Source organism: Rhyacophila brunnea, unplaced genomic scaffold, assembly GCF_057557595.1.
Source record: "Rhyacophila brunnea isolate RB1 unplaced genomic scaffold, BYU_Rbru_1.0 scaffold_13, whole genome shotgun sequence".
Lineage (NCBI taxonomy): Eukaryota > Metazoa > Arthropoda > Insecta > Trichoptera > Rhyacophilidae > Rhyacophila > Rhyacophila brunnea.
The window spans coordinates 28,873,284-28,889,847 of record NW_028232785.1 but is presented as its reverse complement, the minus strand read 5'-3'; the positions used below and the strand labels follow the sequence as shown (position 1 = coordinate 28,889,847).

The following is a 16,564-nucleotide window of genomic DNA, read 5'->3' as shown; positions in this document are numbered from 1 at the left end:
AAAAAAAGAACGCAGTTTTTTTGAATACAACATAAGAACGGATGAATTGACCAGTGAGATTATAATCCACACCGCAGATACCTCTGATGACGACGACACAGACAGTGACTCAAATGGGTGACATCAACGAATACCTTCAATAAATTATGTTCTTCCTACTATTTATATTACTTTAACAGCATATCATATTGTGTACTTGTAGTTGAAAATGCCATTTGTAATTGTTCTCCGAAGTCCTAATGATTGTATGTATAATTAAATGAAATTGCCAACAAAAGTATGTCTTTGCGGTATTATAATAATTGTCTTTAATTGTTTAGTTCTCTATAAATTTATAACTAATCTGTTAAATAACGATAGTGATATCGTTAAGGCTAATTCATAAATTCCAAAACATTGTATATTCCCAATCCTAACTAAATAAATAATAATACACGATTAAATTATGTTCTTCCTATTATTTATTTTATTTTAACAGCATTATACTTATAGTTAAAAATGCCATTTGTAATTGTTCTCCGAAGTTCTAATGATTGTGTGTAATTAAATGACGTTGCCAACAAAATTATGTCTTTACGGCATTATAATTGTCTTTAATTGCTTAGTTCTCTATAAATTTATAACTAATCTGTTAAATAATGATAATGATATCGTTAAGGCTAATTTATAAATTCCAAAACATTGTATATATTCCTAATGCCAACTAAATAAATAATAAAACACGATGTTTTCATTGAATTGTAACTATCGGTATAAGTAAATAATATATAGGTACCTTTGTTCTAATGTACGCATTTTTATTCTATATTTTATTAAAACAATAAGTCATAAAAATATGCTTATTTACCGTAATTCTTCATGCACACCCTGTGTCAATACTACCAAAGAACACCAACACAACTTCAAATCGTTTTTAGCGTACAACAATGCCGAAGTAGAACGAAACTACTATAGGTAATCATAACACAATCAAAACATGCATACGTCGTTATATTTACGAAACAATATTGGTTTTATATAATTATCAATTTTTAATAAATTTAAGATTACAATGAGTAAAATGAATTTGAGTCCATGGGCTGTTTTATAGACACGCGAATTTATTTTGACAGCAGCTGTCAGTGGTAAATGGTAATACAGAAGGGGGCGTGTTCATAACAAAAGTAGTCTATGGTTAAGGATTCATTAACTCTATAATCTATAGTTACCAGATGGTTTTCGGTTACTTACCAATTTTACTGTAGGTACGAATTGAGCATCGGGCTCCTAGTAATTTTAAAATAATAGTTCAAGATTATAACATACATTTTTTTATTCTCCAGATGTTCGATAGTTTTGCAGGAAACACGCCGTTGTTTTAATTTATTCTGGTAGGAAATACAACAAGATAACAATATAACAGCATTTCTAACCTACATTATTGGTACCTATTCACAGTATGATTTTGTAATTTATTTAAGAATAGGACATCATATTATTCTGACTACATATCATATACGATGGCCGCGGCATAAGCGTCGACCTATCGCTTCGTGGGTCCCAGGTTCGAATACTCCACATCCACATCCATTTCTCGTAAAAACGAAATCTGTTAATACAACCTTAAGTCTATGGAGGCCCATATGATATTATTAGGATCGGACATGGTCGACAAACATATTGCATTTAATAAAATATTTACTCACATATTATGTACTGATACCGAGAGGAAAAGGGTGGGGAACTCACATGTATGCTGGCAGCGTTCTTCACGAGTATCACCTTGAATGAGGGTTATGTGGACATCAGGACATATAATTAGAGATAAAACACGTCTTTAATTTGACAGTCCCACGTGGAACTACATTTATTTAAGCTAGGACATAGGCAAACATTGGTAATATTACATCACTTTTACATGTAAAGAGGTCTTAAATTAGTTACCGCACTGTCTTTATATTGGGGGTCGGTTTATCATTATTATCCCGCGCGCTAAGCACTGATTCACTTTGATGGCAACTATGTAGATCATTATTCACGCGGCAACGATGAGGGGTGTCACTCTTCCTAAGATATGATAGCTTTTGATTGATTATTTTTAACGTGAGGATCATAACTGAAACACGTGTTAAAGGCATCCGCCGCGCCGAAAACGGCGGGGTAATGTTTTTGCCGGCTTCGCTGCCAGATCGGAACTGACCCTGACTTTCAAAAAATATCGAAAAAGAAATTAACGGCGAGGGGTACTCGATATCCCAGGGGTGCGGGCGGGTTGTTTGTCGCAGCTTCGAACTGTAAATTTTTGGGCGCGCATCGGCCGGAGAGGCCCTCCTTAGAAGTTATCGGTTGAGCCGGACACTATCCCGCACGGCAGAAGAACCAAACTTTCGGTCGGGGTCCTCCTGACTTTGATTAAATTGCGGATTTGGAATTTGAAACTGTCGGGCATCAGGGCCTTTTTTTATGTCTGGTGACAGTACATAAGATGTCTTTTAACACCAATAAGTCGTGAGCATCTATATAGACATAAAGTGAGCTAACTAATTCGCTGCTGACTAGATAATGATTTTTTAATAACCACCTTTAAAATGCACGTTAATTACATCAATCGGCCGCCTGGTCATTACGCGCCATGTGCGTCTACAACATCCAAAGTTTTTAAGATCACAAAGTTGCGGGCATCGATATGAACATTCATTGCATTTATAAGGTTTGTCACCAGAATGTATAATTTTACGTACTTTAAGATGAGCATGGTGCGATCAACTAAAAAAGCATACATTACATTTACAAGGTTTTAAACCGGTATGTGTCTTTTTATTAGCTTTGCGCGTGTAAACATTGTCTTGAAATTGATCAGCAAATACGCCTATGTGAAACATTATGCAAATCTTCTGCAAATCAAATGAGAGATATGTACTCATCTTCTCAAATAACTGGATGGTCATTTCTTGCAGAGAAACGGTCATCAACAGAATACTTCATTGTATGTGTTTTAAGTGTGTAAGTTGTACACCTCTATGGGCAAACGGTGAATTTATATAATTATTTACCATTAGTGTTATTTCATGCCATTTAAGGAAATTAAATAGCGAGCATCTATATGGGAATACCTTGCATTTATGAGGTTTTCACCTGTGTGTCATTTCATGCTTTTTAAGATTGTTAAGTTGCGAAGATCGATATAAGCATACCTTGCACTTGTGAGCCTGTGTGTGTCATTTTATGGTTTTTAAGATTACTTAGTTGCGTACATCTATATGGGCATACCTTGCATTTTTGATGTTTGCACCTGTGTGTGTCATTTCATGTCTTTTAAGACTACTAAGCAGCGAGCATCTACATGTGCATACCTTGCATTTATGAGGTTTAACACCTGTGTGTGTCATTTCATGATTTTTAAGATATCTCAGATGCGCGAATCTATATGTTCATACCTTGCATTTGTGAGGTTTTCACCTGTGTGTCATTTCATGCTTTTAAGGATTGTTAAGTTACGAAGATCGATATAAGCATACCTTGCACTTGTGAGCCTGTGTGTGTCATTTCATCGTTTTTAAGATTACTTAGTTGCGAGCATCTATATGGGCATACCTTGCATTTTTGATGTTTGCACCTGTGTGTGTCATTTCATGTCTTTTAAGATGAATGTGTTGCGAGCATCTATATATGCATACCTTGCATTTATAAGGTTTTTCACCTGTGTGTGTCATTTCATGTTTTTTAAGATTACTTAGTTGCGAGCACCTATATTGGCATACTTTGCATTTATAAGGTTTTTCACCTGTGTGTGTCATTTCATGTTTTTTAAGTGTACTAAAATCCGAGCATCTATATGGGCATACCTTGCATTTATGAGGTTTTTCACCTGTGTGTGTCATTTCATGATTTTTAAGACTACTAAGTAGCGAGCATCTATATGGGCATACCTTGCATTTATGAGGTTTTTCACCTGTGTGTGTCATTTCATGCTGTTTAAGAGTACTAAGATGCGAGCATCTATATGGGCATACCTTGCATTTATGAGGTTTTTCACCTGTGTGTGTCATTTCATGGTTTTTAAGACTACTAAGTCGCGAGCACCTATATGTGCATACTTTACATTTATGAGGTTTTTCACCTGTGTGTGTCATTTCATGCTGTTTAAGAGTACTAAGTTGCGAGCATCTATATGTGCATACCTTGCATTTATGAGGTTTAACACCTATGTGTGTCGTTTCATGATTTTTAAGACATCTCAGATGCGCGAATCTCTCTGTGCATACTTTGCATTTATGAGGTTTTTCACCTGTGTGTGTCATTACGTGGTTTTTAAGATTACTAAGTTGCGAGCATCTATATGAGCATACCTTGCATTTATGAGGTTTTTCACCTGTGTGTGTCATTTTATGTTTTTGAAGACTACTTAGTTGCGAGCATCTATATTGGCATACTTTGCATTTATAAGGTTTTTCACCTGTGTGTGTCATTTCATGTTTTTTAAGACTACTAAGTAGCGAGCACTTATATTGGCATACTTTGCATTTATAGGGTTTTTCACCTGTGTGTGTCATTTCATGATTTCGAAGACTACTAAGTTGCGAGCATCTATATGGGCATACCTTGCATTTATGAGGTTTTTCACCTGTGTGTGTCATTTCATGGATTGTAAGACTACTAAGTCGCGAGCATCGATATGGACATACCTTGCATTTATGGAGTTTTTCACCTGTGTGTGTCATTTCGTGGTTTTTAAGATTACTAAGTTGCGAGCATCTAAATGGGCATACCTTGCATTTATGAATTTTTTTACCTGTATGTGCTATTTTATGTACTTTGAGATGATTTAGTTGCGAGAATATATTTTCTTGATTTTGATGAGCAATCATGTCTGTGTGAATTACTTTGTGACTTTTTAGAGCACTTCCGCATCCAAAAACTGCGTTGCAAAAGCTGCAAATCAAATTACGTGAGAAATGTACTACTCTTGTCAGAATAAGTCGAAGTTCCTTCGGAGTTTCTCGTGCTGAGATTTCTCTCTTGATGTTTTGTTCATCTATCGTCACTTCTGAATACTGTATCATTCTTCTTTGGATTCCATCAGGCGAGGGTTGTTGAAACCTGTCTACATCGTGATGATTTGTGAAAAAGCCTTTAGTAGAAACCTAGAAAGACCAAAATAATCGATCTCATTATTATTATAAATTAGCTTTTAAACTGTTCTATTTGAGTTATTTTTTTCAAAGCTTATGCCTTTCAGCATCTTCAAACATTAAAGCGTGGTGAGAATGAAAATGACGTTAAGGGGGGACATGCTCGTCGTAGGTCAAAATTGAGTTTTTTTTGTATTTTCAAACCATGATCCTGGACATTCCTTAAACGTTGTAGATAATCTATTTATATAATTTTGAAGTTTTATTAGCCTTTATATTTATTTTAAACATTTGATGACTGCATAAAGTATTTTTATTACATAAAATAGTATTCTTTTAAACCTCTCGCTCTAATGTTTTAGAATATAGTCATATTTTGTTACATGAATGTGCAGTGGTGTTAAGATTTTTTTACATTTATTAATTATTAAACGAATTTATAAAACCATTAGTATAATTAATGACGAGATAATTTTAGTAAAATATTTACGATAAAAAATTAAATTGATAATCTCTGTGATCCCAAATTTTACAAGAATTAGGCATTTTATTATTCAAAAAATTGGCAAGATTAACACATTTGAAGATAATTCTAAAGATACTTATTATAAGCTATGTTTTTGATCACTAAAGTGTGATAAATATTTTAAGAATAATGATTGCTTTATAATAATTATTGACCTAAGAATAAGGTAGTGTTTTTTTGAAATACGCCATTTCTTTTGTCATCCCCAAGTAGTTAAGCTACAACATATGGCCGTAGTCATAAATTGGCAAACTATAATTGAAGTAGGGAGTAAAATTATATTAACGCGCGTGTTTGAACATGTACCGTTTAAAAAAAAAAATCGGTTAGGTACATGTTCAAATACGCGCGTTAACATCATTTTACTCCCTAGTTCAATTATAGTTTGTCAATTTATGGCTACGGCCATATGTTGTAGCTTAACCACTGAGGATCAGGACCAGGACCCACACCGGGTTGTCGCGTCCCTGATGATGATGATGACATGTTCAAACACGCGCGTAAACATCATTTTACTCCCTACTTCAATTATAGTTTGTCATTTTATGGCTACGGCCGTATGTTGTAGCTTAATCACTGGGGAGTGCCAAAAGAAATAGCGTATTTCAAAAAAACACTACCTTATTCTTAGGTCAATAATTATTATAAAGCAATCATTATTCGTAGGATGTTTCTCACGCTTGAATAGGCAAAGACATAGCTTATAATGAGTATCTTTAGAATAATGTTCAAATGTGTTAATCTTGCCCATTTTTTGAATAATCAAATGCCCAATTCTTGTCAAATTTGGGATCATAGAGATTATCAATATAATTTTTTATCGTAAATATTTCACTATAATAATGTTATGTTAGTGATGTTAACGCGCGTGTTTGCACATGTACCGTTTAAATAAGTAAAATAAAAACAATCGGTTAGGTACCGATAAGATGGTTTTATAAATGCGTTTGAAAATAAATAAATGTGAAAAATGTTAACACCACTGCACATTTATGTACTGAAATATGACTATATTCTAAAACATTAGAGAGAGAGGTTTAAAAGAATACTATTTTATATAATAAAAATACTTTATGCAGTCACCAAATGTTCAAAATAAATATAAAGGTTAATAAGGCTTCAAAATTATATAAATAGATTATCTACAACGTTTAAGGTATGTCCAGGATCAAGCTTTAAAAATAGACAAAAGCTCCATTTTGACCTACGATGAGCATGTCCCCCCTTAAACGCTGCGTCCTTGTGTGAAAAGTCTGTTTTACACGATACAATAGTATATTTACAGTTTACAATGAAAACCTCATCTCTATCGGTTTATGACAAAAATACTTTACAAAGACAAGCTCGAGAAATTATTGTTTTTAATTTGACCGAATATTTAAAAGTGATGAAAAGCAGTACAATTTTATGATAAGTAGATATATATTTATATGGAAAATGATTTTCACAATTTGCGTTTTGTAACAACTTAACTAAAATACCTATAAAGCCATTATTTGAAAATTATAAAAAAATGTGATTGGTCATCGATATATTATTTAATATGTATACTGATCACTTCTACTAATTCAGTCATAAGTTGTGTTCTCCTAATTATTTAATGAATACATACCTGCAGCAATACAATCAGTTAATGTGGCTTTAATGAGTATTTTCTTCAAAACTCAATTATTACCCAGTATTCATTAAACCTATCATAATAATTAGTAAGTTAAGACTTTAGCTAATGGCTCTTACAATACTCTCTGAAGCGCTTTCCAAATTGAGTTACCATAGGCAATCGGCATTTTTTTTTGTATTTTAAATCAAAGTAGGTAGGAATTGATTACTTCAATTACTTTTTTCAATACGACAGGCTAGGAATAGTACGGAGATTTATTGAAATTTTAAACGTCAACCTTCGATAAAAAACGGCGAATAGAGAAAGAAGTAAATAATATATAAAATTGAATGTACCCCATGTTCTAGTGTGTAATCTGAATTTGAACATCCGGGTTGAGGATCTTCATCAGAAAATGGTGGCATTTTATCTTCAGTGAATTCGCGCTTTATGTCAGTCTCAGCTTTGATACCAGTGACACCCGTCGTAGCGAACTGAAATAAACAACGTTTCATATAACGTGTTGTCAATATTTACATACAACAAATTAAAGTTATATTATCTAGGTGGAAGTAGGCTGTCAAAATCCGACATAAATAGTGCACACTAAACATTATCAGGCTTCCTTATTTGTTTTAATTAAATCGAACTTTATGAAAATTGGACTTGATTCATAACTATTATGAACCACCCATATATATATATATATATAACTTTGCCCGATCCTAATAGAGTCATATGGGCCTCTACAGAGTGGAAGGTTGTATTGACAGATTTTGTAATTACTTGAAATGGATGTCAGCCACTTGCTCAACCTATTAGGTCCATAATCTGACTAATACACAAATTGTACATGTGTACCTACATGCCAGACCCAGGATTCTAACCTGTGACCCACGACGCTATAAGACGATGTAACACTGTAAACATAAGTATGTAGTACGTATTATTGCAGAACTGATGTTGTTAATTCGATGAAAAGACCACTGTATAAACCTTTTTGTTCTTTCCGATTTAAAAATAGTATTGTCTAGCAAGAGAAGACTAGATGGCCTAATGTTAATATCCAGTAAGTGACTTTTTACAAAAAGTGTAGGAAGCTAAAAAAACTAAATACTTATTGAATATTGAACTGAAAAAATTAATAACCCGTAGAGTAAAAAGTGGTAAAGCAAAGCACATAACGACTAATTTAATGACAACAGCCAATAAAATGTGACATACCTACCAATATAAATCAAACATTCAAATTTGTTATATTATTACTTACTATTTTGCCTGTTAAATAATCCGAAAGTGACATTTTGTAGCTGAATTCAACACACGGCACGCTTGACAGCTTAGAGGCGAGATACGGGCAATTACAGGTTTATTCCTGCAATGTTCAGATACGGGAAATTACTATAATGGCTGTACCATTTTTGTTAAAATTATTAGAGATATGGGAATTACACATTCGTTGAACAGTATTTTTGTTGTTTTTAGTACTTACATTAAAAAGACATTTTTGTCATATAGGTCGGATACGGGGTATTGACATTAGAACATCCAATTGTTAATTTTTTGCCTTATTCCGTTTAGAAAGTGACTGCGCATTTGTCGACAAAATTATGAATACCTTCGATTAAGGGGGATATGCTCCGGGTAGGTCAAAATGAGGCTTTTATGCTATTTTTAAAGCATGATCCTGGACATTCCTTAAACGATGTTGATAATCTATTTATATAATTTTGAAGCCCTATTATCCTTTATATTTATTTTATTTACATTTTATGACTGCATAAAGTATTTTTATTATATAAAATAGTATTTTTTTAAACCCCTCGTTCTAATGTTTTAGAATATAGTAATATTTTGGTACATCCATGTGTAGTGGTGTTAATATTTTTTATATCTATTAATTTTTAAACGCATTTACAAAACCATTAGTAAAATTAATGTTAACATTATATAGTGACATATTTACGATAAAAAAATATATTTTATAATCTTTGTGATCCCAAATTTGACAAGAATTAGGCATTTTATTGTTTAAAAATGGGCAAGATTTACACATTTGAAGATAATTCTAAAGATCCTGATTATAAGCTATGTCTTTGACCATTCAAATGTGATAAACATTCTACGAATAATGTTTGCTTTATAATAATTATTGACCTAAGATTAGGGTAGTATTTTTTTGAAATACGCTAATTCTATTGGCATTTCCCAGTGGTGAAGCTACAACATACGGCCGTAGCTATAAATTTACATATGATAAATTATGTAGGGAGTAAGATCATGTTAACGAGCGTGTTTGAACATGTACCGTTTTTAGAAAAATATTTTTTTTTCGGTTAGGTACATGTTCAAACAAATACATATGACTAACAAAGTTTAATGTGCCCTACCTATTTATGACGGATCATAACAGCCTACCTCCACCCTTTGCTACTGATAAATGAGAATATATGAATTACCTGTGAATCAATATCGACCGTCGACACATCCCGGCTTTCGGTGACGACTTGTGCGCGTAGAAGAGCCACTTCATCCAAAGTCTGCGACGCATCGTGCATACTTTTGTGGTACTTCAAATCATGTTTAGATGGAAAAAAAATATAACACACGTTGCACACAAAATTTCTATCATAAAATGAAGATCTGTTCAATCTTAGGCAGATTTCTTTTGCAGAAGCAAGCGCTATTTCCATTTTAATGTTGGATTCGTGAACTTCAATTTCACCAAATGGCTGTGCGGATTGTCTCACCAAGTTATCACGTGCTATTGGATCCATGTCGCGGTATACGAAGGGCGTCTGTCAAGAAATAAAATACAAACATAAATCAATGAAAACATTTGTCAAGAAGTTACATTCTTGAAGCCTAATGTAACTATTGCACGTTTATAATGTGTGGTTCATTTTCGTAGGACATTCACACATTCAAAACCCTGCGTCAAAATGTAGGTAGGTAGCCATTTGGGGAATAGCTTATCGGAATTATATTTATTAAGAGCGTACTTCAGTGAAACGGCAAATAATTTTCGGAGACCAACACGAGGTGTCTGCACGTCGATTTGTTTGTCATGTAATCGGATGAAAATATTCTTAAATCGTGTAAAGATGACTAAAAAACTTTAGGTACGTATGTCTTACCTAAAAAAATGTTGGATTTTTATGATTAGGATTATAAAAAGAAACATCCAAATTTGTTATATTTCTTACTCTTTTACCTGTTTGCCACACATGTGTACCGATTGACAGCTCAGAGGCAAGATAAGGGCTATTACAGGTTTATTCCTGCAATGTTCATATACGGGAAATTACTATAATGACTGTACCATATTTGTTAAAATAACTACAGATACCTACAAGAATTTCGCGATCGATGACCAGTGTTTTTGTTGTTTTGGTAGGTACATCAAAAAGATATTTTTGTCATATAGGTCGAATACGGGTTATTGACATTAGGCCCCCATAGACGGACAGTTCTCGTAGCAGTTTGAACATGGCACAGACAATAACTGTTCAATAACTGTACGTTAGTGGACACACCACAGATCAGTTTAACTACCCCATTTAAATCTGTCGAACTGTCAACAGACGTGCCCATATACGTACAGTTATTGTCTGTGGCAGATCAAGTGTCAAAAACTATGGAGGTTATGTTCGCCGAGATCATACACAGGGGTACCATGTGTTAAATTAGTTTTAAGTAGGGTATACTTGAACGAACGATTGATCTACGAATATTTTTACTTTGTTAGATTTATTATGATTACAATTTATTGTTTGTGTAAATATATGTCCAGATTCTTTTATTTTGAATAAATTATTCATAGTATACTTATTGTTGTTTTAATAAAATTTAATTAAGATAAAATACATACGTATTGTTTTATTTAAATCAGGGTTATATACATTAAATTTGTGTAATATGTTTTATTCAATCACCAAAACAATTTACTTATTGGTTTTGAATAATATCTATTAATTTGGTACATATTATAACATTAACTTAATACTAAATTTACGTAAGTACATATTTCTTTTGTCTAGATTTATTTTACATCAAGTTTACATTTTATTTTTTTATTTACATTTAAGTAGTGGAAAATATTGTTTGCGGTACCTAGTTGACACCACAATATTCGTAATTATATAATATGAGTATCTCGCAAAAGAACTAACACGCAACAAAAATAATATACTTCTTACGAACGAATTATGACAGAACTGTCAAAATTTGCCGCCAAATCGCGCCAGCTACTCCTACTTTACGTTACCAGCATCTAACGTCAAACGAGAACTTTCGGCTAGTTGAAATTCCAACAGTTTTACAAAAACACGGGAGTGGGGGGTCGCTGGCAGTTTGAACATGGCACATATCTGAAAGGTCGAAAAGTGTCCGTCTATGGGCGCCGCAGATTATCTACCAAAGATAACTGTATAGTTATTAACTGGCATGTTCAACCTGTTACGAGAACTGTCCGTCTGTGGCCGGCAATTAGAACATCCAATGGTTAATTTTTTGCTTAATTCCGTTTAGAAATTGACTGCGCATTTGTCGACAAAATTATGAATACCATCGCTTAAACAAATTAAGGATCTACTTACGTCTTTTAAGGGGATAATATTGCTGTCGTCCTCGATATTTTCCTGTTTGACTGACACGTCAAATCGATCCTTGCCCTTGAAGTGATTGACGTCTATCCGTTGGTATGCACGGTCGCCGATTACCTCCGCCGTTTCGTCAGGCAATAATTCATCGTTTGTTTCCGTTTTTATATCCATTATATGCGGTATTTGATATCAGAAGCTGTCAAAAGCTTCACGACCACGTGCGTCGTGTTTTAATAGATAATATACACTGCATAGACAAAATGGATTCTACCAATTTACCATAGACATCAAGAGATCGACCACAAAGAAGACTACTACTACCTACCTACCTAAAATATTACTGTGATTAATTATAAGATTCTGGTGGACCCTTCTTTAAATTATTTTCAACTGGTTTATTAATGTACCTACCAATATTAAATTTACATGGAAAAGGTTTCATTTATGCTTATATTTTGCAAAACTGTCTCAAAGCACAAAACTCTTCTTTACTGTAAATAAAAAAAAAAATCTTTGGATATTAAGCTTACCTACATAGAAATAATAAAATGCGTCACAAATACGAACGTTTCAATTTAAACGTAGGTACCTATCTATGAATGTCATGTATTAATAATACATCCTCATGTCACGAAAAACGAGGGCCTTCGGAAGGACACCAGCAGCCCATTGCTCACATCTAGGTAGGTACCACCTTTAACACAGAACTCGCCGGCATTTTTACCCCAAGCGCCAAGTAGACTCAATAAAGCTCGCAACTCCGCCTCATTTTAAGATTTAAAAGATCACAAGGTAACATACAAATAAAAGAAATTAAAGAAATTAACATAACAATATGGCTCCGCCTATAGTAATAGGGAATGGCTCTACCTACGCTATGGCCGGTCCCAAGCCTGGATAATGAGGAGAGTTCGTCGTAGGGCTAATCACCCAACACGGTAAAAAAAATCCCTGATTACGAACACCAAAACAACTGCCTTGGACCCCGGAATCCCCATATAAACCAACGACCCAAGCGAAGAATTAAGGAAAAACGATTTTATATACAATGTGGCACATGGAACGTACGCACTATGTTGCAGCCGGGCAAGATGGAGGAGGTTGCAATTGAATTGAAGTATAAAATGAGCGTGACTGCATTGCAGCAAATAAGATGGGAGGGCGCAGGTTTCATAAACAAGAGAAAATACACTTTATATTACAGTGGATCTGCAGGTACGCAGGGTCGCTATAGAACTGGGTTCTTAATCAGCTCTGATATCCGCAGGGCAGTTCTAGGATTTGAGCCAATTACTGAGAGATTATGTAAACTTAAACTGAAAGGTACACTTTTCAATATAACATTCATCAACGTTTATGCCCCAACTGACGATGCGACCGAAGAAATTAAGGATAGATTATATGAAGATCTGCAGAGAGCCTCTAGAGAGACACATGATGCTCTATTTATGTTGGGAGACTTCAATGCAAACATTGGAAAAGAGGAAGCATTTAAAGAAGTAGCTGGGCAGCACAGTTTGCATGAAACGACAAGCGATAATGGTGAATGTCTATGCTTTTCAGCGGCTGCAAATAATTTAATAATTAGTAGTACATGGCTTAAAGATTATAATATCCACAAAGGAACCTGGAAAATACCTAGAAGTAAACCATGCAACCAAATAGATCACATTCTTATATCGAAAAGAAGAGCGACAACTGTGGAGGATGTGCGCGTCTGCAGAGGAGCCATTTGCGATTCTGATCACTTCCTGGTGAGAGCAAAATTAAAACAAAAATCCCCTTAATACTGAAAAGAGAAGGCCAGAGAACTAAATGGAAAGCTGAACAATTGAGGGATGAAGAAATTTTGGATAAATACCAGGAATCTATAGAAACAAACTTAAAAATGCCTTTAACAACCGATGACGTGAATGTGGACTGGGAAAGTACAAAAAACTGTATTATCACGAGTGCCACAGAAATTCTGGGGGAAAACAAAGCAAACATAGATGCAGGATGGTTTGATGATGATTGCAGGCAAGCACTGGAGCAAGGAAGAAATGCCTGCAAAGGGAAACGCGCCAAAATCACAAAACTTATAAAGAAAAGAGAAAAACTGCAACAAAGCTCTGTCGAGAGAAAAAGCGAATGATGCTAAAGGGAATACTCCAAGACATGGAATATCAAAGAAGAAACAATGATCCCAGAAAATTTTACAAGACTCTTCAAAATCTAACGAAATCCTATCAACTTAGATTAAACTCCTGTAAGGATAGTGAAGGACAAATGCTGATCGCAAAGGAGGACATTATGGAAAGATGGAAAGGCTATTTCACAACATTTTTAAATAGTAATGATCATGAAGAAACGGAAGAAATTGTACCACACTGCTGAGGAATTTATTAATGAGCCTACTCTGCCTGAAGTAAGAAGAGCATTAAGAACGCTGAAAAACAATAAAGCACCTGGAATCGACAGGATAACAGCCGAGCTGATAAAGAATGGTGGCCCAACACTGGAAGCAAAGATCCACAAGATAATTCTCAATATTTGGGAAAAGAAATTTTACCTGAGGAATAAAAGATGTGTATAATCGTGCCTATTCTGAAAAAGGGAGACAAAACAGTGTGCGATAACAACAGAGGGGTCACAATTCTAAACGCAGCTTATAAAGTTTTCTCATCTGTACTGTATAGCAGGTTAATGATCTATGGTGAGGAAATCCTGGGAGAATACCAATGTGGCTTCCGACCAAATAGATCCACCATTCATAGATCACATCCATTTCATGAGGCAAACTATGGAGAAAGCGCACAAATACAACCTCACACTCCACCACCTGTTTATTGATTTTAAACAAGCTTTCGACAGCGTGAATAGGTATAAGATGCTGCAAAGCCTAAAAATACTAGAAATTCCCTTAAAACTAGTAAGGCTAATAAATATCACACTGACGGATACTCAAGCAGTTGTCACTGTGCAAAATGAGCCAACTGAAAGCTTCAAAATCGAATCAGGTTTGAGACAAGGAGCTGCGCTATCCACTATGGTATTTAACCTTGTGGTGGAATCCATAGCTCGTGAAACCAACATAAGAGGTTGGGTAGATAACAATACAACGCAGATGTGCGCTTATGATGATGACTTAGTACCTTATTACAAGCAGATCCTAACAGAGGATGATCGACCATGGTGGCACTATGAAAATAAAAGCAGAAAACGCTGGGCTGCAAATAAACCAGTCAAAAACTAAGTATATGGTCAGCACACGCAATCAGGTACCGCTGCAGAATATAGACATAGGACAGCATGCATATGAAGGGGTGGATAAGTTCACGAATCTCGGATCCAGCCTAAATACCCAAAATAAGACAGAAGAGGAGATAAAAATCCACCTTATCTCCGGGAATAAATGCTGGAATGCCTGAAAGCGACTGGTAAGGTCGAAAATTCTAGGCCGAAGAAGTAAACTTTTAATATATAAAACAATTATATGGCCTGTGGTCACTTATGGCTGTGAGACTTGGTGCTTAACTCAAAACGAGGAAAACAGCTTAGCTGTCTTCGAGCGCAAAATACTCCGAAAAATCTTCGGACCCACATTGGAAAATGGAAACTACAGAATAAAAATGAAGCACGAGTTGGAAGAGCTGATTGAACAGCAAACAATCATAACATACTGTAAGTCCCAAAGACTACGATGGGCGGGACATGTGGAGAGAATGTCTGAAGATAGAGCGGCTACCCCAACGGAAGAGACCCAGAGGCCGTCCAAGAAGGAGATGGGCTGACGCCGTAAAAGTAGACTGGCTTCATATAGGAAGACCCGGTAACTGGAGAAGTGTGGCGAGAGACCGGAGTGAGTGGACAGCGGTTGTGGAGGAGGCCAAATCCCCCCCCCCCCGGGATGTAGCGCCGTAGAAGAAGAAAGAAGAGATGGCATTTCAATTAGATTTAGTGGAAAGTATATATTTTGTTAGTAATGTATACAATACCTTTCTCAGATAGGTATTGAAGTCATGAAATGATGATAAAAAATATTGTATAAAAATGGGGCGGTATTTTGTCTAGGAATGTCACTAAAATCGACACTCTTGTTGGACTCTGAACAATAATAACAACTGCTATAATACAAGCGCCCGCGATGGCCGAGTAATAATGTATCCGCTTGGTAAGTAGAGGGACTCTGGTTCAAATCCCGGGTCTGGTAAAAATCACAAGAATCCAGAGGATGAACTTTTATAAAACCTCTTTGTGAGGCGGCTAAGATTCACATCGGATTGTGGAACCAATTAATGATAATGACAACATAATATCCAAATTTTTTAAGTATAAAGTATTATGTGGATTTACAGTGGATTATAATAAAAGAATAATATTATATAGGTAGTAATATCTTTTATTATCAAAAACCCATAATATAACAGGGCTGCCAATTACATTTTCAACAAATAATATATATTTTTTTTATTTTTTTCAATATTGAATATACACACATCGTCGTCGCGCTTGCAAAATCCGCTATGTAATAAAACACAACTTTTCAGGAGAAGGAAAAAACTGATTTACTCAACAATGCCTCACGTTTTTTACAAAGCAAATAATCTGAAAATGAGATAATTACTTCGGATTCAGTATAAATGATATTTTATAATACAATATTTAACACTTTAGTCATAATATTTTTTTTGTGGGTAAAAGGCACATAGCTTGTTTTATTTGGGTCTTTAAATCCGTTTTG

General features: G+C 34.8%; 1 protein-coding gene across 1 annotated transcript; it reads right to left on the bottom strand.

The window, feature by feature from the left end:
- Window positions 1-1,824: 1,824 nt before the first annotated feature.
- Window positions 1,825-12,092, bottom strand: LOC147077186 (uncharacterized). The gene is made up of 5 exons (XM_085940734.1): window positions 11,836-12,092; window positions 9,697-10,035; window positions 8,508-8,612; window positions 7,594-7,731; window positions 1,825-5,123 (listed from the first exon to the last, which is right to left on the bottom strand). The coding sequence occupies exons 1-3, from the start codon at window positions 12,010-12,012 to the stop codon at window positions 8,607-8,609; spliced, it is 522 nt and encodes a 173-aa protein (XP_085796860.1). The 5' UTR covers window positions 12,013-12,092; the 3' UTR covers window positions 1,825-5,123; window positions 7,594-7,731; window positions 8,508-8,606.
- Between the last annotated feature and the right edge of the window lie 4,472 nt (window positions 12,093-16,564).